This window comes from Dendropsophus ebraccatus, chromosome 12, assembly GCF_027789765.1.
Source record: "Dendropsophus ebraccatus isolate aDenEbr1 chromosome 12, aDenEbr1.pat, whole genome shotgun sequence".
Taxonomy (NCBI): domain Eukaryota; kingdom Metazoa; phylum Chordata; class Amphibia; order Anura; family Hylidae; genus Dendropsophus; species Dendropsophus ebraccatus.
This window is the reverse complement of record NC_091465.1, coordinates 85,223,228-85,246,656: the sequence shown is the minus strand read 5'-3', so window position 1 is coordinate 85,246,656 and position 23,429 is coordinate 85,223,228. Positions and strand designations below refer to the sequence as shown.

Sequence of the window (23,429 nt, the reverse complement as noted above, 5' to 3'; positions counted from 1 at the left end):
ACAGGTCATTGGTGTCAGCCTTCTCCTCCAGGGGACAGCTCATTGGTGTTGGCCTTCTCCTCCAGCAGACAGTTTATTGGTGTCGGCCTTCTCCTCCAGCGGACAGCTTATTGGGGTCAGCCTTCTCCAACAAATAGTTCATTGTTCCCATTCTTTCTTCTCCAGCAGACAGTTCATTGGTGTCGGCCTTCTTCTCCAGCAGACAGCACATTGGTTTGGTCCTTCTTCTCCAGTGGACAGCTCATTGGTGTCAGCCTTCATTTTCAGCGGACAGCTCATTGGTATAGGCCTTCTTCTCCAGCAGACAGTTCAACGGTTGGGTTCTTCTCCAGCAGACAGTTTATTGGTGTCAGCCTTCTTCTATAGCAGACAGCTCATTGGTGTCAGCCTTATTCTCCAGCGGACAACTCATTGGTCTCGGCCTTCTCCTCCAGCGCATAGCCCATTGGTGTTGTTCTTCCCCAGTGGACAGTTTATTGGTGTCGACCTTCTCCTCCAGCAGACAGCTCATTCGTGTCGGCCTTCTTCTCCAGTGGACAACTTATTGGTGTCGGCCTTCTCATTGTTCCCATTCCTTCTTTTCCAGCGGACAGTTCATTGTTCCCATTCTTTCTTCTCCAGCGGACAGTTCATTGTTCCCATTCCTTCTTCTCCAGCGGACAGTTCATTGTTCCCATTCCTTCTTCTCTAGCGGACAGTTCATTGTTCTCATTCTTTCTTCTCCAGCGGACAGTTCATTGTTCCCATTCCTTCTTCTCCAGCGGACAGTTCATTGTTCCCATTCCTTCTTCTCTAGCGGACAGTTCATTGTTCCCATTCCTTCTTCTTCTTCAGTGGACAGTTCATTGTTCCCATTCCTTCTTCTCCAGCGGACAGTTCATTGTTGCCATTCCTTCTTCTCCAACGGACAGTTCATTGTTACCATTCCTTCTTCTCCAGTGGACAGCTCATTGGTACCATTCCTTCTTCTCCAGTGGACAGCTCATTGGTACCATTCCTTCTTCTCCAGTGGACAGTTCATTGGTACCATCTCCTTTCTCAGTAACTATCAGTTCACTTGTTCCTCCTGTGCCTCCACTTGCAGTTATTCGGCTATTTCTCCTCTACTAGTGATTCATTGGTTTCTCCTCCAGCTTTCCTACTCATGATTCATTGGTCCTCTCTTGCTTACTGGCAGTTCAATGGTTGCTTCCCCTGCTCCACTACTCGCGGTTCATTGGTTCTGCCTCCTGCTCCCCTACTTGTGGTTCATTGGTTCTTCCTTCCCTACTTATGGCTCATTGGTCCTCTTTCTCAGTAACTATCAGTTCACTTTAGGACACTCCACTGGTACCTCCTCCTTCTCCCCCACTTGAGTAGAGTCCACTGGTACCTTATCCTTCTCCCCCACTTGAGTACAGTCCACTGGTACCTTCTCCTTCTCCCCCACTTGAGGACAGTCCACTGGTACCTCCTTCTCCCCCACTTGAGGACAGTCCACTGGTACCTCCTCCCACACTTGAGGACAGTAGCCTGGAACCTTCTCCCTCACTTCAGGACAGTCCACTGGTACCTCCTCCTTCTCACACACTTGACAACAGTCCACTGGTACCATCTCCTTCTCCTTCTCCCCCACTTGAGGACAGTCCACTGGTACCTTCTCCTTCTTCCCCACTTGAGGACAGTCCACTGGTACCTTCTCCTTCTCCCCCACTTGAGGACAGTCCACTGGTACCTTCTCCTTCTTTCCCACTTGAGGACAGCCCACTGGTACCTTCTCCTTCTCCCCCACTTGAGGACAGTCCACTGGTACCTTCTCCTTCTCCCCCACTTGAGGACAGTCCACTGGTACCTCCTTCTCCCCCACTTGAGGACAGTCCACTGGTACCTCCTTCTCCCCCACTTGAGGACAGTACCCTGGCACCTTCTTCTCCCTCACTTCAGGAAAGCCCACTGGTACATTCTCCTCCCCCACTTCAGGACAGTCCACTCGTACTTTCTCCTTCTCCCCCCACTTCAGGACAGTTTCTTGGTTCCTCCTCATATTTCTCCACTTATGAATGGGTCGGTTGGTTCCCACATCTGCTTGGGCACCTATGGTTTATTTCCATGCCTCTGACCTAGTCCTACTTACACATTTTAAGTGTTTGTACTATGGCTGGCTTTATAGAAAATGGGTTTATCTGCAACACACACAGCACAGCTGAGCTTTCATTTGCCATTTTGATCCAATGTCTCTCATGATTACCACCATACAATATGATGCCCCAAATAATATAGTATGACACATCCAAAAGATACTCCTTTGAAGAGTTTGCCTAATATTGCCATACAGTTCCCATATAATATAACAAATCAGTCCACTAATATTAATATATATACCATGAAATAATAATGTTGGTTCAATTGTTTCTGGGGTTCGCATCCTTGGGGACCTTTAGGGTCAAAGGGCTCAGGATCAAAAAGTAAGAAACACAATCCCCGAAGCAATGCTGTAATCCCCAGATCACTCTCTGGGTGGCATCTATTACTTATGGTCAGCTCCTCACACAAGCAGAAGGCAGCAGATCCACCACCCGGGGTCAGGGGACCTCAGTGTGTGGGGATTATGTGGTTACAATGGAATCACTCAATGGGATTTATGGCTCCTCAGCAGCCAGACGTTTACCATAAACATGTCATCCTGGGTATAGAAGAGACACGAGGGTCTTGTTGTCTGTAGTACCCTGAGAATCCATGTATGGAGGCCAGTGGGAGCTGTCCAAATCTAAATGCAGTGAGCCGCCCATACTAGCTTTACCATGCCTCGGGGCATCACTCCATTGCCCTTCAAGTGCCCTCTCGTCTTCTGTTCAAGCAACATCCCCTCCTCCAGGTATCACCTCTTCCTTCCCCTTCCTCCAGGTATCACCTCTTCCTCCCGCCTTCTCCAGGTATCACCTCTTCCTTCCCCTTCCTCCAGGTATCACCTCTTCCTCCCCCCTCCTCCAGGTATCACCTCTTCCTCCCGCCTTCTCCAGGTATCACCTCTTCCTTCCCCTTCCTCCAGGTATCACCTCTTCCTCCCCCTCCTCCAGGTATCACCTCCTTCTCCTCTCCTCCAGGTATCACCTCCTTCTCCCCTCCTCCAGGTATCACCTCTTCCTCCCCCCTCCTCCAGGTATCACCTCTTCCTCCCCCCTCCTCCAGGTATCACCTCTTCCTCCCCCCTCCTCCAGGTATCACCTCTTCCTCCCCCTCCTCCAGGTATCACCTCTTCCTCCCCCCTCCTCCAGGTATCATCCCTTCCTCCCCCCTTCTCTCGGTATCACCTCTTCCTCCCCCCTTCTCCAGGTATCACCTCCTTCTCCTCTCCTCCAGGTATCACCTCTTCCTCCCCCTCCTCCAGGTGTCACCTCCTTCTCCTCTCCTCCAGGCTTCACCTCCTTCTTCTCTCCTCCAGGTATCACCTCTTCCTCCCCCTCCTCCAGGTATCACCTCTTTCTCCCCTCCTCCAGGTATCACCTCCTTCTCCTCTCCTCCAGGTATCACCTCTCCCCTCCCCTCCTCTTCCAGGTATCACCTCTTCCTCCTCTCCTCCAGGTATCACCTCTTCCTCCCCCCTTCTCCAGGTATCACCTCTTCCTCCTCTCCTCCAGGTATCACCTCTTCCTCCCCCCTCCTCCAGGTATCACCTCCTTCTCCTCTTCTCCAGGTATCACCTCCTTCTCCTCTCCTCCAGGTATCACCTCTTCCTCCCCCCTCCTCCAGGTATCACCTCCTTCTCCTCTCCTCCAGGTATCACCTCTTCCTCCCCCCTCCTCCAGGTATCACCTCCTTCTCCTCTCCTCCAGGTATCACCTCCTTCTCCTCTCCTCCAGGTATCACCTCCTTCTCCTCTCCTCCAGGTATCACCTCTTCCTCCCCCCTCCTCCAGGTATCACCTCTTCCTCCCCCCTTTCCTCCAGGTATCACCTCTTCCTCCCCTCCTCCAGGTATCACCTCCTTCTCCTCTCCTCCAGGTATCACCTCTTCCTCCCCCCTCCTCCAGGTATCACCTCCTTCTCCCTCCTCCAGGTATCACCTCTTTCTCCTCTCCTCCAGGTATCACCTCCTTCTCCTCTCCTCCAGGTATCACCTCTTCCTCCCCCCTCCTCCAGGTATCACCTCCTTCTCCTCTCCTCCAGGTATCACCTCCTTCTCCTCTCCTCCAGGTATGACCTCCTTCTCCTCTCCTCCAGGTATTACCTCTTCCTTCCCCCTCCTCCAGGTATCACCTCTTCCTCCCCTCCTCCAGGTATTACCTCTTCCTTCCCCCTCCTCCAGGTATCACCTCCTTCTCCTCTCCTCCAGGTATGACCTCCTTCTCCTCTCCTCCAGGTATCACCTCCTCCTCCCTCCTCCAGGTATCACCTCCTTCTCCTCTCCTCCAGGTATCACCTCTCCCCCCCCTCCTCCACCTCCAGGTATCACCTCCTTCTCCTCTCCTCCAGGTATCACCTCTTCCTCCCCCCTCCTCCAGGTATCACCTCCTTCTCCTCTCCTCCAGGTATCACCTCCTTCTCCTCTCCTCCAGGTATGACCTCCTTCTCCTCTCCTCCAGGTATCACCTCCTCCTCCCTCCTCCAGGTATCACCTCCTTCTCCTCTCCTCCAGGTATCACCTCTCCCCCCCCTCCTCCACCTCCAGGTATCACCTCCTTCTCCTCTCCTCCAGGTATCACCTCTTCCTCCCCTCCTCCAGGTATCACCTCCTTCTCCTCTCCTCCAGGTATCACCTCCTCCCCCCTCCTCCAGGTATGACCTCCTTCTCCTCTCCTCCAGGTATCACCTCTTCCTCCCCTCCTCCAGGTATCACCTCCTTCTCCTCTCCTCCAGGTATCACCTCCTCCCCCCTCCTCCAGGTATGACCTCCTTCTCCTCTCCTCCAGGTATCACCTCTGCCTGGTTACTTTTGTTTGGCTCCAGTTGAGTAGAGCCCCAATGTAGTGAGCAGAGCCAGCTGCTTCCAGCCCTGTTTGTCACATAGATCCCCTGACCAGCCGATCTTCATATCTTGAGGAGAGGCCATCAAGCAGTGGTGGCCTGAGGGGTAGGGCCTGTAGTGTGGCCTGGATAGTTGAGCCCCCCTACACTGAGGGGGTGAATTGTTTGGAGCCCTGGTGAGCAGGGAGGAGGCTGGCGGCCTTGTGGCTCCTGTAAACTATCCACAGTGCGATGTGCTGCAATTTATACCGTCCCCTTGTGATTTCAGTCCTGAATCCAGATAATCAGCGCTCGCCTACAGAGCCATATATGTTATTACATCATTCAGCAGCTATTCACATATACACACACACTCACTACACAAAGTCCTATACATATAACTACACTGACACACACTACATAGTCCTATACACACACACACACACTACACACACAGTCCTATACACAAACACACTCACTACACACAGTCCTATACACATAAGTACAATCACACACACTACACATAGTCCTATACACACAACTACACTGACACACACAACATAGTCCTATATACACGCACACTACATACAGTCCTATACACACACTACATAGTCCTATACACACACACACACACTACACACACAGTCCTATACACAAACACACTCACTACACACAGTCCTATACACATAACTACACTGACACACACTACATAGTCCTATACACACACACACACACACTACACACACAGTCCTATACACAAACACACTCACTACACACAGTCCTATACACATAAGTACAATCACACACTACATACAGTCCTATACACATAACTACACTGACACACACTACATAGTCCTATACACACACTACACATAGTCCTATACACACAACTACACTGACACACACAACATAGTCCTATATACACGCACACTACATACAGTCCTATACACACACTACATAGTCCTATACACACACACACACACTACACACACAGTCCTATACACAAACACACTCACTACACACATTCCTATACACAACTACAATCACACACACTACATACAGTCCTATACACATAACTACACTGACACACACTACATACAGTCCTATACACACACTACACATAGTCCTATACACACAACTACACTGACACACACAACATAGTCCTATATACACGCACACTACATACAGTCCTATACACACAAACACTACACACAGCCCTATACACAAACACACTGACTACACACAGTCCTATATATACACATACACACACTACATACAGTCCTATACACACACACACTACATACAGTCCTATACACACACACTACATACAGACCTATATATATATATATACACACACACACACACAATACATACAGTCCTATACACACACTAAATACATACAGTCCTATACACACATACACTACACACAGTCCTATAAACACACACTACATACAATCTTATACACACAGTCCTACACACACACACAAAGTTCTATACACACAACTACACTGACACACCCTACACAGTCCTATATACACACAACTACACTGACACACACAGTCCTGTATTAGGGCAGATCTGTTGCTCATCATTCTATGACACCCGCACCCCAGGGGTCTCCCCATCGCCCCCCAGGAGCTGGAAATGGCTGCTGACACTCTGGGGCCTTTTCCCGCTTCTCATCCCCTCTAATCCCCTGAATGGTGTTTGCTTGTTTTGGGGCTGAAGCAGCGAAGATGTCGCCTGGCAGATGGGCGAGGACAATGACTCAGATTCTTGGAGGATTAGGGGGATTTGCTGGACGCTCTCTTTCTTTGAACATTTTCTTCTCTCGAAGAGCCTGAGAAATTCTCTCACTTTCATGGAATCAGGGCAGCCATTTTGTATGATGAAATGGAGGACACTGCCGCTATGTGAATAGAATATGACTGCTGGGTGGCAGCGACTGATGCTGGCACCTTTGGCCTACAACCCAAAGAGAAGGCGCCACACACGAGTCTTTGTGGGACGGGGCTCCGTCATAGGTTCATTTCAATATCAAATTCAACAATAAATTTTGAAAAAAATCAAATATGAAAGGAAGGATGGAGGGATTGGATATGGGCCATGTCCCAGCCCCAGCAGTTAGGGGCCCCCAACCCTACCATTTCAGGTACCCTACATATAGTGACACATTACTGGAGTTATGCTGGATGAATGTTTGCAGCAATTTTTAGAACAGCTACTTTTTTTTTTTGTTTGCTACCTATAGATCACTTCTCCCGCGTAATTCATATAAATCACTCCTCCCCCGTCCTTCATATAGATCACTCCTCCCCCGTCCTTCATATAGATCACTCCTCCCCCGTCCTTCATATAGATCACTCCTCCCCCGTCCTTCATATAGATCACTCCTCCCCCGTCCTTCACATAGATCACTCCTCCCCTGTCCTTCACATAGATCACTCCTCCCCCGTCCTTCACATAGATCACTCCTCCCCCGTCCTTCACATAGATCACTCCTCCCCCGTCCTTCACATAGATCACTCCTCCCCCGTCCTTCACATAGATCACTCCTCCCCCGTCCTTCATATAGATCACTCCTCCCCCGTCCTTCATATAGATCACTCCTCCCCCGTCCTTCATATAAATCACTCCTCCCCCGTCCTTCACATAAATCACTCCTCCCCCGTCCTTCATATAGATCACTCCTCCCCCGTCCTTCATATAGATCACTCCTCCCCCGTCCTTCATATAGATCACTTCTCCCCCATGCGTCATATAGATCACTCCTCCCCCATGCTTCATATAGATCACTCCTCCCCCATGCTTCATATAGATCACTCCTCCCCCGTCCTTCATATAGATTACTCCTCCCCCGTCCTTCATATAGATTACTCCTCCCCCGTCCTTCATATAGATCACTCCTCCCCCGTCCTTCATATAAATCACTTCTCCCCCGTCCTTCATATAAATCACTTCTCCCCCGTCCTTCATATAAATCACTCCTCCCCCGTCCTTCATATAGATCACTCCTCCCCCATGCTTCATATAGATTACTCCTCCCCCATGCTTCATATAGATCACTCCTCCCCCGTCCTTCATATAGATCACTCCTCCCCTATGCTTCATATAGATTACTCCTCCCCCATGCTTCATATAGATCACTCCTCCCCCATGCTTCATATAGATTACTCCTCCCCCGTCCTTCATATAGATCACTCCTCCCCCGTCCTTCATATAGATTACTCCTCCCCGTCCTTTATATAAATCACATATAGATCTTAGTTAAATCCGAGCCACCTTGCCCACACTCAGGGGCATAGCTAATTTCTCCTGGGCCCTGGTGCGAGAGATCAACGTGCCCGCCCCCCCCCCCCCCCTTCACGACCAAGTAATGCTATTGGTATCTATCTATCTATCTATATATATATATATATATATATATATATATATATATATATATACACACACTCACCGGCCACTTTATTAGGTACACCTGGCCAACTGCACGTTACCACTTAATTTCTAATCAGCCAATCACATGGCGGCAACTCAGTGCATTTAGGCATGTAGACATGGTCAAGACAATCTCCTGCAGTTCAAACCGAGCATCAGTATGGGGAAGAAAGGTGATGTGAGGGCCTTTGAACGTGGCATGGTTGTTGGTGCCAGAAGGGCTGGTCTGAGTATTTCAGAAACTGCTGATCTACTGGGATTTTCACGCACAACCATCTCTAGGGTTTACAGAGAATGGTCCGAAAAAGAAAAAACATCCATTGAGCGGCAGTTCTGTGGGCGGAAATGCCTTGTTGATGCCAGAGGTCAGAGGAGAATGGGCAGACTGGTTTGAGCTGATAGAAAGGCAACAGTGACTCAAATAGCCAACCGTTACAACCAAGGTAGGCAGAAGAGCATCTCTGACCGCACAGTACCTCCAACTTTGAGGCAGATGGGCTACAGCAGCAGAAGACCACACCGGGTGCCACTCCGCTCAGCTAAGAACAGGAAACTGAGGCTACAATTTGCACAAGCTCATCGAAATTGGACAGTAGAAGATTGGAAAAAACGTTGCCTGGTCTGATGAGTCTCGATTTCTGCTGCGACATTCGGATGGTAGGGTCAGAATTTGGCGTCAACAACATGAAAGCATGGATCCATCCTGCCTTGTATCAACGGTTCAGGCTGGTGGTGGTGGTGTCATGTCATGTCGTGTGGGGAATATTTTCTTGGCACTCTTTGGGCCCCTTGGTACCAATTGAGCATGGTTGCAACGCCACAGCCTACCTGAGTATTGTTGCTGACCATGTCCATCCCTTTATGACCACAATGTACCCAACATCTGATGGCTACTTTCAGCAGGATAATGCGCCATGTCATACAGCTAGAATCATCTCAGACTGGTTTCTTGAACATGACAATGAGGTCACTGTACTCCAATGGCCTCCACAGTCACCAGATCTCAATCCAATAGAGCATTTTTGGGATGTGGTGGAACGGGAGATTGGCATCATGGATGTGCAGCCGACAAATCTGCGGCAACTGTGTGATGTCATCATGTCAATATGGACCAAAATCTCTGAGGAAGCTTCTAGCACCTTGTTGTATCTATGCCACCAAGAATTGGGGCAGTTCTGAAGGCAAAAGGGGGTCCAACCCGTTACTAGCATGGTGTACCTAATAAAGTGGCCGGTGAGTGTATATATATATATATATATATATATATATATATATATATATATATACACACACACACACCAAGACAGATATTACCAATAACACCAGCATAAAGGAAGAGAAAATATTACCGCCACACCACAACCACTACCATCACCACCATATTGTTACTGACCAAATCCTGTATACCAAGACCAATAAAAAACACAGTACCAGATAACAAGTAACAAATAATTCCACCACATACTGGCTAACACCACCGCTGCTACTGACTAACACTACCACATACTGAGTAACACCACCACATACTGACTAACACCGCCACTTACTGACTAACACAAACGCTGCTACTAATACCACCACCACCACATACTAACACCACTGCTGCTACTGAATAACACCACATACTGACTAACCACACCGCTGCTACTGAATAACATCCATTGTACACAGATCACTATCCCCTCATCCAGTCATATGGCCCCCCTCAAACCCCCCTTCCTTCTCCTAAAGATGGCCCCCCTCAAACCCCCTCTCCTCTTATAGATGGCCCCCCTCAAACCCCCCCCAACCCCCCCCCCCTCCTATAGATGGCCCCTGCAGGCAAATAAAAAAAAAACACACACAACTCACCTAACCCGCTCCCCCGTCGGTCCTCTCCTTTAGACTCCGTCTGCCCCTGGCTCATGCGCAGCTGCCGGGGGTGTCGCGTCCTATCCCCGGCAGCACGCGCATCTCAGAGATCCCTGTGGCTGTGACTTCCTGCACAGGGAGCGCACGTTAGAGACGCTCCCTGTGCAGGAAGTCACAGCCACAGGGAACTCTATGATGCGCGCATTGCTGGGGATAGGACGCGACTACCCCGGCAGCCGCGCATCAGCCGGGGGCAGACAGAGTCGGCCTCTTGTGACCGCAAGTAAAACAATGCTTGCGGGCACAAGAGTGGTTGATGGGGGGGCCTCGCGAGCCCCCCAATTGTGGCGGGCCAGGTCGCAGTGGCGACCGCTGCGACCCTGGTAGTTACGCCACTGCCCACGCTAGATTTACTGAGATCTAGTGAATCGGAGGCTGCCATGCAGCTGCCAACCAGTGTGACAGCACTCTTAAGGGGGGTATCTGGGCAAAATAAAAAAGGGGTCCTTATGGTGTAAATGTGGTGCCCCAGCACAGGGTGCTGTCTATGGCAGTAAGTAACTCAGGTTAACACAAGTGGGAGATGGTGTTTTGTTGTGTCTAGGTGTCACTACTGTTTTATTTCTCTTGTACTATGCACAGCTGAAGGAGTTGGAGGGTTAACTATTTTGTGTCACATGTTATATATTGACCAGTCAGAGGTGCAAGTGCTACTCTGTCCTATCTTCTCTCTCTCAGACACACACTCAGCCCCACCACTCACAGGAGGGTTAGCATAGCCCCTGTAGGAGGAGTTAATTCTTGGTGTAAGGAAGAAGTCAGTCTTAACCTAGTCTTCAGTGTGAGAGGAAGTTAGCTGAAGAGTCTCTGGAAAAGTTAAGCCAGGGCCTGGCTTTAGGCATGTCCCCCTGACAGGGACACAAAAAATGGCAACCCAAGAACTCTTTCTTGAAACAAGCAAAGACAACTATGCAGTGTTAAGCTCTACAAAGGGGAAAGAAGCCTAACAGGGAACCTGAAGCAATAGGAACCGACCCCAGTGGGACAAAGCTACAGTACGTCTACGTATCCCACTGTCCAGTGCAGGACGACTAGGACGAGTATTCTCTTTAACCTCTTCTGTTACGTCACTTGTTCCGGCAGAGCACACCTACTACATTGGGCAGGGCCCCTCTGGCAACTCCTCTCTCTCTCGCTTTCCTGCAAAGCACCTACTACTACAAGCACTGGTTCTACCTTAACTGTCAGCACCTAAGTTCTCTGCAAAGATTTCTAGTAAATAGTATTCGATTTTTACCAAAACGCATGGGACTCTGGTTTGCTCTATAAGCACCTGCTCCTACACATCTCTGTACACTTGCGTTATTCTCTCTTTCTGTGCTGTAGCGGTGCCAACAGTCTGGGGTGAGTCTAATACCACTCCAGCTGGAGAGGGGCTGTGGGGACCACCACTGGGGAGTTTAAATTGTTTATCTTGTTTACACCCCCCCGGACAAACCCTTTAAGTGAGCTATGTACAGATTTCCTTCACCTTTTACGATGCTACAGTATGTATGGATCCCCCTCCCCTGTGCTATGTATAGATCATCTCTCACCTGTGCTACATATAGATCCCCCTCACCTGGGCTATGTATAGATCATCCCTCACCTGGGCTATGTATAGATCATCCCTCACTTGTGTTACATCTTGGCTCCTACATCCCCCTTGCCACGTATACATATGTATTGATCTTTCCTCAATTGTATAGATCAACATGATATTGATTGTGATTGATCCACTAGTGATCCAGTCTAGGCCGGAGATCAGCCCATATGGTGTAGACCGGTGATTAGGGATGGTCCGAACCTGTTTCGGTTCGGGTTCATACGAACCCAAACTCTCTGCAATGATTCCCGCTGCCTGGTGGCTCAGTGGAGAGGGTGGATACAGCGGGAGGACCGCCTGGAAAACTGGGATACAGCCATAGCCATAGGCTGTATCCCAGTTTTCCAGGCAGTCCTCCCGCTGTATCTACCCGCTGCACGGAGCGGGCAGACAGCGGGAATCTGATGCCGAGCATTCGGGTTCATACGAACACGAACCTCGGCAGTTTCGGACTATCCCTACCGGTGATGCAATCCAGACCATCGATCCCATGCAGATCCCGTCCAGTCCTGACCAGCAATTTGATCTGCATCGGCGATCCCATCCAGACCAGAGATCCAGTCTAGACCAGTGATCCTATCCAGTACAGCGATCTAGTTTCACAATAAATTAAGCATGAGGAAGGTTTAATATTTAATGGAGGCAATTTGTTTCCTCTTATTTTGCTCTGCGGAGGATGCGGGAAATAAGCCTCGGGTCCTGATGAGTCTGGGAGCTTGGTAAGAAGAAGACATTATTCCATAAGCCAAGGCTTCTTTCAGGAGAAAGGGTTGTCTGCTCGAGGAATGGCAACAAACAGAGCGTAAGGAGCTTGGCCTGACAGCAAGGAATTCTGGGTAGTTATGGCTGAAGAGCAGCATAGGCTATCCTCTCTACTCCCAAGATATCCCCATAGCAACCTGCAGTCACCCCCTCCTTGTCCTCCTGACGGTGGTGGCAGATTGTAGGTCACAGATGGCCGTGTCTACCCGCCTGTCCTGATATCATGTAACCTGTTCAGTGCTGGTCCCGCTGGCATGGACGCCATTGAGTTCTCGTGTTCTACACCATGCACATCTGCTGAATATCACAAGGTCCAGACGACATAGGGCTCCCAAGCCGCAGGGCCACTATGCTCTACCAATAATGTCCTCAGAGACCTTAAAAATCCTCATACCACACTGACTTCTATGATGTCACCCATCACTATGGAAAATGACATCAACCTAAGACAATATATGTGTCCAGGGGAACCAAGCTATACACTTGGTTTTGGTGCTGAATGTGAAATGATGTCTCTCGAGTTGGCTATGAGATGTGTTGGCCCACTATTTTCCCTCCATTACAGGTTCTATGCAGGATCCTCATGGGTCCACTGCTCTCCTCCTTCCAGTATACATTCTAAATGGAGTCCTCATAGGTCCACTAATACACTCTAAATAGTACAGGTTTTGTGTATGTCCTCATAGGTCCACATTTCTCCTTTATTTGGTACAGGTTCTGCGTAGGGTTCTCATGGGCCCACTATTCTCCTTCATCTAGTACAAGTTCTGCGTAGGGTTCTCATGAGTGCACTATTCTCCTCCATCTAGTACAGGTTCTGTGTAGGGTTCTCAGGGGCCCACTAAACTTTTCCATCTAGTACAGATTCTTTGTTGGGTCCTCATAGGTCCACTATTCTCCTCCATATAGTACAGGTTCTATGCAGGATCCTCATGGGTCCACTGCTCTCCTCCTTCCAGTATACATTTTGAATGGAGTCCTCATAGGTCCACTAATACACTCTAAATAGTACAGGTTTTGTGTATGTCCTTATAGGTCCACAATTCTCCTTTATTCGGTACAGGTTCTGCGTAGGGTTCTCATGGGCCCACTTTTCTCCTCCATCTAGTACAGGTGCTGCATAGGGTTCTCATGAGTGCACTATTCTCCTCCATCTAGTACAGGTTCTGTGTAGGGTTCTCAGGGGCCCACTAATCTTTTCCATCTAGTACAGGTTCTTTGTTGGGTCCTCATAGGTCCACTATTCTCCTCCATCTAGTACAGGTTCTTTGTAGGGTCTTTATAGGTCCAGAACTAATTAGTACAGGTTGTGTGTATGTCCTCATAGGTCCACTATTCTCTTCCATATAGTACAGGTTCTTTGTAGGGTCCTTATAGGTCCACTATTCTCCTCCATCTAGTATAGGTTCTTTGAAGTGTCAATATAGGTCCACTATTCTACTCTATTTAGTACAGGTTCTGTGTAGGGTTCTCATGGGCCCACTGATCTCCTCCATCTAGTACAGGTTCTTTGTTGGGTCCTCATAGGTCTATTACTCTATCCTTTTAGTGTAGGCTTTGTGTAGTGTCCTTGTGGGTCCACTATGTTTCTCCATTCAGAACAGCGTCTACATGGGTCCAGTTATCTCCTCCCTCTAGCAAATGCTTCACGTAGGGTTCTTGCGGATCCATTATTTACAAATTCTAGGTGGGGTCCATGGGAACTTACTAGTCCTTCTCCCCCCCAGTATAAGTTCTGTGTAGGGTCTACATGGGTCAACTATTGCTTTAACTAATAGTTGTCAGTGTGGTCCATGGGGGTCCCACTAGTCTTCTCCCTCCAGTACAGGTTCTGTGTGGGGTCTTCTGCATGTTCTAAGTATATATTCAGATATTTAATACAAAAAACATGCATGATGGCTACATCTGAATAAATCCTTTCAATAGTATAAGTAGATTGTGTGGTGCTGGGCAGTCGGCCGTCCCCTGGCAGTCAGGACATTGCAGGTTTGGTTGGCTGCGTGTCATAACAATTGCTGAGGCCAGCAAAAAAATGAAAACTCCCGTGAACTACACTGCAAGGGAAATCCCATGAGCCAAGCCTATTACACAGTGTTTTAGAGTGGTTTTGTGGTTTTAGTGTGTTCTGTGTTTGTGCTATATATATGTCCTGTGTGTGTCCCATGTATGTATGTATGTATGAACAGTGTGTGTCCCATGTATGTATGTATGTATGTACAGTGTGTGACCTGTGTGTGTTCCATGTATGTATGTATGTATGTATGTATGAACAGTGTGTCCCATGTATGTATGAACAATGTGTGTCCCATGTATGTATGTATGCATGTATGTATGTATGAACAGTGTGTGTGTCCCATGTATGTATGTATGTATGTACAGTGTGTGACCTGTGTGTGTTCCATGTATGTATGTATGAACAGTGTGTCCCATGTATGTATGAACAATGTGTGTCCCATGTATGTATGCATGTATGTATGTATGAACAGTGTGTGTCCCATGTATGTATGTATGTATGTACAGTGTGTGACCTGTGTGTGTTCCATGTATGTATGTATGTATGTATGTATGTATGTATGAACAAACAGTGTGTCCCATGTATGTATGTATGTATGAATGCATGTATGTATGTATAAACAGTGTGTGTCTATGTATGTATGTATGTATGTACAGTGTGTGACCTGTGTGTGTTCCATGTATGTATGTATGAACAAGTGTGTGTGTCCCATGTATGTATGTATGTACAGTGTGTGACCTGTGTGTGTCCCATGTATGTATGTATGAACAGTGTGTCCCATGTATGTATGAACAATGTGTGTCCCATGTATGTATGCATGTATGTATGTATGAACAGTGTGTGTCCCATGTATGTATGTATGTATGTACAGTGTGTGACCTGTGTGTGTTCCATGTATGTATGTATGTACAATGTGTGTCCCATGTATGCATGTATGCATGTATGTATGTATGTATGTATGTATGTATAAACAGTGTGTGTCTATGTATGTATGTATGTATGTACAGTGTGTGACCTGTGTGTGTTCCATGTATGTATGTATGAACAGTGTGTGTCCCATGTATGTATGAACAATGTGTGACCTTTGTGTGTTCCATGTATGTATGTATGTATGTATGTATGGTGTGTGACCTGTGTGTGTTCCATGTATGTATGTATGTATGTATGTATGAACAGTGTGTGTCCCATGTATGTATGAACAATGTGTGACCCTTGTGTGTTCCATGTATGTATGTATGTATGAACAGTGTGTGTCCCATGCATGTATGAACAGTGTGTGTCCCATGTATGTATGCATGTATATATGAACAGTGTGTGTCCCATGTATGTATGTATGAACAATGTGTGACCTTTGTGTGTTCCATGTATGTATGTTTGTTTGTATGTATGTATGTATGAACAGTGTGTGTCCCATGTATGTATGTACAGTGTGTGTCCCATGTATGTATGTACAGTGTGTGTCCCATGTATGCATGTATGTATGTATGAACAATGTGTGTCCCATGTATGTATGTATGTATGAACAGTGTGTGTCCCATGTATGTATTAATGTATGAACAGTGTGTGTCCCATGTATGTATGTATGTATGTATGTATGAACAGTGTGTGTCCCATGTATGTATGTACAGTGTGTGTCCCATGTATGCATGTATGTATGCATGTATGTATGTATGAACAATGTGTGTCCCATGTATGTATGTATGTATGAACAGTGTGTGTCCCATGTATGTATGTATGTATGAACAGTGTGTGTCCCATGTATGTATGTATGTATGTATGAACAATGTGTGACCTGTGTGTCCCCCGTTAGTGTATGTACTGTGAATGACCTGTAAGTACTGTGTGGTCCATGTGTATTTACTCTGTGTCTTGTGTATAGGTATATGTAGTGTGTGCAATCCGTGTGTGTACTATGTATGTTCTAAGAAAAGAAATACAGTGGGGAAGATAGGTGTTTGATGCTGATTCTGAAAGTTTTTCCACCTACAAGGAACGGAGCGGTAATTTGTATCGTAAGTACACTTCACCTGTGAGAGACAGAATCTATAAAACATTCCAGATAATCACATTGTATATAAATAATTAGCATCTTATTCCATTAAAATAAGGATCTGATCTCCGACCGAGCAGCAGGACTTCTGCCTCTCACAGAGCTGTTATTTCTCTATAAGAAGCTCCTCCTCCTCCGCCCTTATTACCTGGATTACATGCACCTGTGTCATCTCGTTACCTGTGTCATCTCGTTACCTGTATAATAATCACCTGTCCACACACTCATCACACTCCAACCTCTCCACCATGACCAAGACCAAAGAGCTGTCTAAGGACCCCAGGGACAACACTGTAGACCTGCACGAGGCTGGGATGGGCTACAGGACAATAGGCAGCAGCTTGGTGAGGAGGAAATAACTGTTGGTGCAATTATTAGAAAATGGAAGAAACAAGATGTCTGTCAGTCTTGCTCGGTCCGGAGCTCCATGCAAGATATCACCCCATGGGGTAAGGAGGATTCTAAAAAAGGTCAGGAATAAGGAGGACCTGCTCAATGACCTGAAAAGAGCTGGGACCACAGTCTCAAAGATTACAGCTACTAGTAGACTATTCATGGATTACAATAAGGTCCCCCACTCACACCAGCACATGTCCAGGCTCGTGTGAAGTTCACCAGTGACCATCTGGATGATCCAGAGGAGACACGGGAGAAGGTCATGTGGTCAGATGGGACCAATATAAAACTTTTTGGTATCAACTCCACCTGCCGTGTTTTGAGGAAGGAGGAGGATGAGGACAACCCTAAGAACTCAACCATGAAGCATGGGGTTGGGGGCATGATACTATGGGGGCTTTACTGTGTAGGGAACAGGACAACTGCAGCGTATAGAAAGGAGGATGGATAGGGCCATGTATTGGGAGATTTAGCCAACAACCTCATAATGGGGCCACCTCCTCCGAGACTCTTTTGAAAAAAATGTCTGACTTCTCCTTTAACTCTGTAGATATATGAGCAGGAAGAGACTCTTTACCCTTAAAATCCCAGTGGGCTCTGCTATGTCATTATTGCATAGTCATGGACTTGAGAGATTAGCCGGGACAAGGTTTGGGTTTGTATGAATCTGCACCATCAGGATCCGAATCCCGCCGTTTGCCTGCTGTGTGGTGGAAGGAGGAGACAGCCCGAGTCCCGCCTGGAAAACAGGGATACAGTCTATAGGCGGAGGTGGTCGTAGATGTCTTTATATTATTAATAGATGTCTCTAGATTTCCTCTATAGAGGCGGTGTCTCCACTATGTCTTCTCTATAGAGGTGATGTGTCAGCTATGTCTCCTCTATAGTGGTGAGGTCTCCGCTATGTCTTCTCTATAGAGGTGATGTCTCCGTGATGTCTCCACTATGTCTCTGTCTCCCCCACTACGTATCTGCTATAGAAGTAATGTGTGCGTTATATAATCTCTATATAAGGTGACTTATCCGCCATGTCCGCAGGGCTATATACTCTGTGCAGCTGCTAACACTTTGGTTAAATGTCATTTTTTTCTCTGAGAAGCGACGTGATGGGGAGGGGTTTGTCAGTCGCGGTCGTGTGACTTACGTCTCGTGTCCTCCAGCAGCGGAGCTCATGTGCGGGCAGTCAGAGTCGGTGTATAACACTGGGATGTATTAAGAGACATGAGACGTCTTAAAGACATCACTTATGGTAATGATAGATCATCCAGATGGACCAATCACACAGGGACCACAGAATCTCGTCCACAGTCAGTGCAGACACTTTTCCTACAATTTGCTATCATTCATGAACATATTTTATTTCTAATGGATTATTTTTGGTGTTTTTAGCATTTCAACGTTATTGGGAGTTTTAGGCATTATTCTCTACAGCTCAGTGGTCCACATCTGAAGCCATATAAGAACAGCCCCCTATAGATGACATCACTATGTAAGAACAGCCCCCTATAGATGACATCACTATGTAAGAACAGCCCCCTATAGATGACATCACTATGTAAGAACAGCCCCCTATAGATGACATCACTATGTAAGAACAGCCCCCTATAGATGACATCACTATGTAAGAACAGCCCCCTATAGATGACATCACTATGTATGAACAGCCCCCTGTAGATGACATCACTATGTATGAACATCCCCCTGTAATGACATCACCAGGTATGAGCAGCCCCCTGTAGATGACATCATCAGGTATGAGCAGCCCCCTGTAGATGACATCACCAGGTATGAGCAGCCCCCTGTAGATGACATCACCAGGTTTGAGCAGCCCCCTGTAGATGACATCACCATGTAACAACATCCCCCTGTAGATGACATCACCAGGTATGAACATCCCCCTGTAATGACATCACCAGGTATAAGCAGCCCCCTGTAGATGACATCACCATGTAACAACATCCCCCTGTAGATGACATCACCAGGTATGAACATCCCCCTGTAATGACATCACCAGGTATAAGCAGCCCCATGTAGATGACATCACCAGGCATTAACATCCCCCTGTAGATGACATCACCATGTATGAACATCCCCCTGTAGATTACATCACCAGGTATGAACATCCCCCTGTAGATGACATCACCAGGTTTAAGCAGCCCCATGTAGATGACATCACCAGGTATGAGCAGCCCCCTGTAGATGACATCACCAGGTATGAGCAGCCCCTTGTAGATGACATCACCAGGTATGAGCAGCCCCTTGTAGATGACATCACCATGTAACAACATCCCCCTGTAGATGACATCACCAGGTATGAGTATCCCCCTGTAGATGACATCACCAGGTATGAGCAGCCCCCTGTAGATGACATCACTATGTAAGAACATCCCCCTGTAGATGACATCACCATGTATGAGCATCCCCCTGTAGATGACATCACTATGTAAGAACATCCCCCTGTAGATGACATCACTATGTAACAACATCCCCCCATAGATGACATCATCACCAGGTATGAGCAGCCCCCTGTAGATGACATCATCACCAGGTATGAGCAGCCCCCTGTAGATGACATCATCACCAGGTATGAGCAGCCCCCTGTAGATGACATCATCACCAGGTATGAGCAGCCCCCTGTAGATGACATCACCAGGTATGAGCAGCCCCCTGTAGATGACATCACCAGGTATGAGCATCCCCCTGTAGATGACATCACCAGGTATGAGCATCCCCCTGTAATGACATCACTATGTAAGAACATCCCCCTGTAGATGACATCACCAGGTATGAGCAGCCCCCTGTAGATGACATCATCACCAGGTATGAGCAGCCCCCTGTAGATGACATCATCACCAGGTATGAGCAGCCCCCTGTAGATGACATCATCACCAGGTATGAGCAGCCCCCTGTAGATAACTTGCCCATTGCCCAGGGGAACTCCGCTCTCATCCTCACTCATGAGTATGTGGGTGACATCCAGGTGCCCATCCATCTTGTACGAGCGCCTCGCTCCATGTTGAGGTATAAGATGTGGAGGAGGGGAAGGTTTGTAGTCTTGCAGCAATGAGCGGCTGCTATGGCACAGGCTGGAAGGGTTAATGCTGGATGAGGAGTCAGCCCTGGGTCTGCCTGACACTGTCTTCTATGTAGGTCTCTGGGAATGAAAGGTCTGTGCTCCAGATATTAAATTACTCATGAAATATTTGCTGCATCCCTGAGGCGGCTGCAGCTTCCACCATCCTCCATCAATGGACTGGAAGGGGCTCCGGCCGTGCAGCTTCGGGCCACCTCCTGTCACAAGGTCAATCTCAGCAATTTAAAGCCACAGCTTCACATGATCAACCGGATCACAGGCGTCAGGTTCTAGCTGTCGTATCATGTATGGATCACTCATCCCACCGATCAGTCTCCAGACAGCTCGTGCCGGTACTATCAGGGCACCGTGCCCTGCGGGTACTCATCTCCTCAGCTGATATTAGACATTGGGCCCAAGCAGGTGCCCAACCGTAGTCATACAGGTCAGAGGTGACTGCAGCCAAAATGGTCCAATCAGCTGTTCACTCTCTCAGAGACCAGCAATAAGGCCTTGTTCACACGTGTGTATCCTAGTCAGAGGGATGTAGCAATGTTTGAAGGGTAAAATGTGAAAGTAACCTGACTGCGATATCTCGGGCGTCCGTTGCTTGTTTGGGGGTTTATCTCCTGACACTGCCATATAGGAGGCCCTTCTTTTGTATGGGGTGCCATCTCAGACCTCTGCCCCAATAAGTCTTCCGATTAAGGTCACTTTGTGGGCCTCTGCCCCCTGTATGGGGTCCGCTCCCAGTCTCTACCCTTTGTATGGAGTTTGCTCTTTGGTCTCAGTCCCAATATGGGTCCCTTTCTGTACCTCTATGTATGGGCTTCATTCCTGGGCCCCCATCCTCTGTTTAGACTTTCCAGCCTTTTGTCACCTGTATGAGATCTCCTCGCAGCCTCCATCCTCTTCATACCCTGGGCTCCCTTGTCTCAGCCTTTGGCACAACGCTGGGATTCTTGTTCCCAACCATTGGTTTTGCTCTGGACTCCCTCATCCTGGCTGCTGGAGCTTCTCTGGGCTCCCTTATCATAGCCATCGGCACTGCTCTGGGCTCCCTTATCATAGCCATCGATGCTGCTCTGGGCTCCCTTATCATAGCCATCGGCACTGCTCTGGGCTCCCTTATCATAGCCATCGGTGCTGCTCTGGGCTCCCTTATCATAACCATTGCTGCTGCTCTGGGCTCCCTTATCATAGCCATTGCTGCTGCTCTGGGCTCCCTTATCATAGCCATCGGTGCTGCTCTGGGCTCCCTTATCATAGCCATTGGCACTGCTCTGGGCTCCCTTATCATAGCCATCGGTGCTGCTCTGGGCTCCCTTATCATAGCCATTGGCACTGCTCTGGGCTCCCTTATCATAGCCACCGATGCTGCTCTGGGCTCCCTTATCATAGCCATCGGTGCTGCTCTGGGCTCCCTTATCATAGCCATCGGTGCTGCTCTGGGCTCCCTTATCATAGCCATCGGTGCTGCTCTGGGCTCCCTTATCATAACCATTGCTGCTGCTCTGGGCTCCCTTATCATAGCCATTGCTGCTGCTCTGGGCTCCCTTATCATAGCCATCGGTGCTGCTCTGGGCTCCCTTATCATAGCCATTGGCACTGCTCTGGGCTCCCTTATCATAGCCATCGGTGCTGCTCTGGGCTCCCTTATCATAGCCATTGGCACTGCTCTGGGCTCCCTTATCATAGCCATTGGCACTGCTCTGGGCTCCATTATCATAGCCATTGCTGCTGCTCTGGGCTCCCTTATCATAGCCATCGGTGCTGCTCTGGGCTCCCTTATCATAGCCATTGCTGCTGCTCTGGGCTCCCTTATCATAGCCATTGCTGCTGCTCTGGGCTCCCTTATCATAACCATTGCTGCTGCTCTGGGCTCCCTTATCATAGCCATCGGTGCTGCTCTGGGCTCCCTTATCATAGCCATTGGCACTGCTCTGGGCTCCCTTATCATAGCCATCGGTGCTGCTCTGGGCTCCCTTATCATAGCCATTGGCACTGCTCTGGGCTCCCTTATCATAGCCATTGGCACTGCTCTGGGCTCCATTATCATAGCCATCGGTGTTGCTATGGGCTCCCTTATCATAGCCATCGGAACTGCTCTGGGCTCCATTATCATAGCCATTGGCACTGCTCTGGGCTCCCTTATCATAGCCATTGGCACTGCTCTGGGCTCCCTTATCATAGCCATCGGTGCTGCTCTGGGCTCCCTTATCATAGCCATCGGCACTGCTCTGGGCTCTATTATCATAGCTATCGGTGCTTCTCTGGGCTCCCTTAGCATAGCCATCAGTGCTGCTCTGGGCTCCCTTATCATAGCCATTGGCACTGCTCTGGGCTCCCTTATCATAGCCATCGGCACTGCTCTGGACTCCCTTATCATAGCCATCAGTGCTGCTCTGGGCTCCCTTATCATAGCCATCAGTGCTGCTCTGGGCTCCCTTATCATAGCCATTGGCACTGCTCTGGGCTCCCTTATCATAGCCATCGGCACTGCTCTGGGCTCCCTTATCATAGCCATCAGTGCTGCTCTGGGCTCCCTTATCATAGCCATCGGTGCTTCTCTGGGCTCCCTTAGCATAGCCATCAGTGCTGCTCTGGGCTCTTTTGTCTCTGAGCTTCCTCATCCCAGCCATTAGTGTAGCAGCTTGAGATAAGACTGACAAGCTGGGGCTTGTGGTGCTTCACAGCTACAAGGGCTTTACAGGACGAAGGTTCTCGCACTCCCCATTAATCCCCATAGAAAACCTCTTCTGCTCTGGACACTTCCTGTCTCGGCCAGAGATGTCAGCGGAGAGCACTGTGTCAGATTGAAAACAAAACATTTCCTGCATGACATACAGCAGCTGATAAGTATGGGAAGACTTGAGATTTTTTAATAGAAGTAAATTACGAATCTATATAACTTTCTGATATCAGTTGATTTGAATGAAAAAGATTTTTGCGTCACAACCCCTCTAACTGTAAACTGTTCTTAGGTGTAGACAGACAAAGAACAAGTCCTCACTCACTTCACCTTAGGATCAAGAATTAAAGGGTCAGCTGAAAGCCTCTCTAGACTAATGCTAAGGAGCACTGGCAGGACTTATCTCCTCAGATACAAGCAAATACTCAGCAATGAGGCAAAGTTGTCTCAGATCCCAGACTTTAGTCTCGTCCTCAGGTTCTGGACTAGGGTCCAAGTATTAGAGCGGTCCACCAGGGCCTAATCCCCAATGGGTTGCATTTGGTGACTCTCTCATATGTGTTACCTTGTAATTGCTCTGTCCTCG

The 23,429-nt window shown here is 48.3% G+C and overlaps 2 protein-coding genes across 2 annotated transcripts in view; both read right to left on the bottom strand.

The window, feature by feature from the left end:
* LOC138769708 (ephrin type-B receptor 2) overlaps nucleotides 1–23,429 on the bottom strand; it is a 125,393-nt gene that overhangs the window by 97,984 nt on the left and 3,980 nt on the right. The gene's annotated exons all lie outside the window — the stretch shown is intronic.
* LOC138768837 (uncharacterized transmembrane protein DDB_G0289901-like) lies at nucleotides 21,087–22,793 on the bottom strand. The gene has a single exon (XM_069946797.1). The coding sequence runs from the start codon at nucleotides 22,791–22,793 to the stop codon at nucleotides 21,087–21,089; it is 1,707 nt and encodes a 568-aa protein (XP_069802898.1).

Coding starts and splice junctions, on each gene's coding strand:
- LOC138768837 (XM_069946797.1), bottom strand. CDS start 22,793: ATGGCTGGGATGAGGAAGCTCAGAGACAAAAGAGCCCAGAGCAGCACT.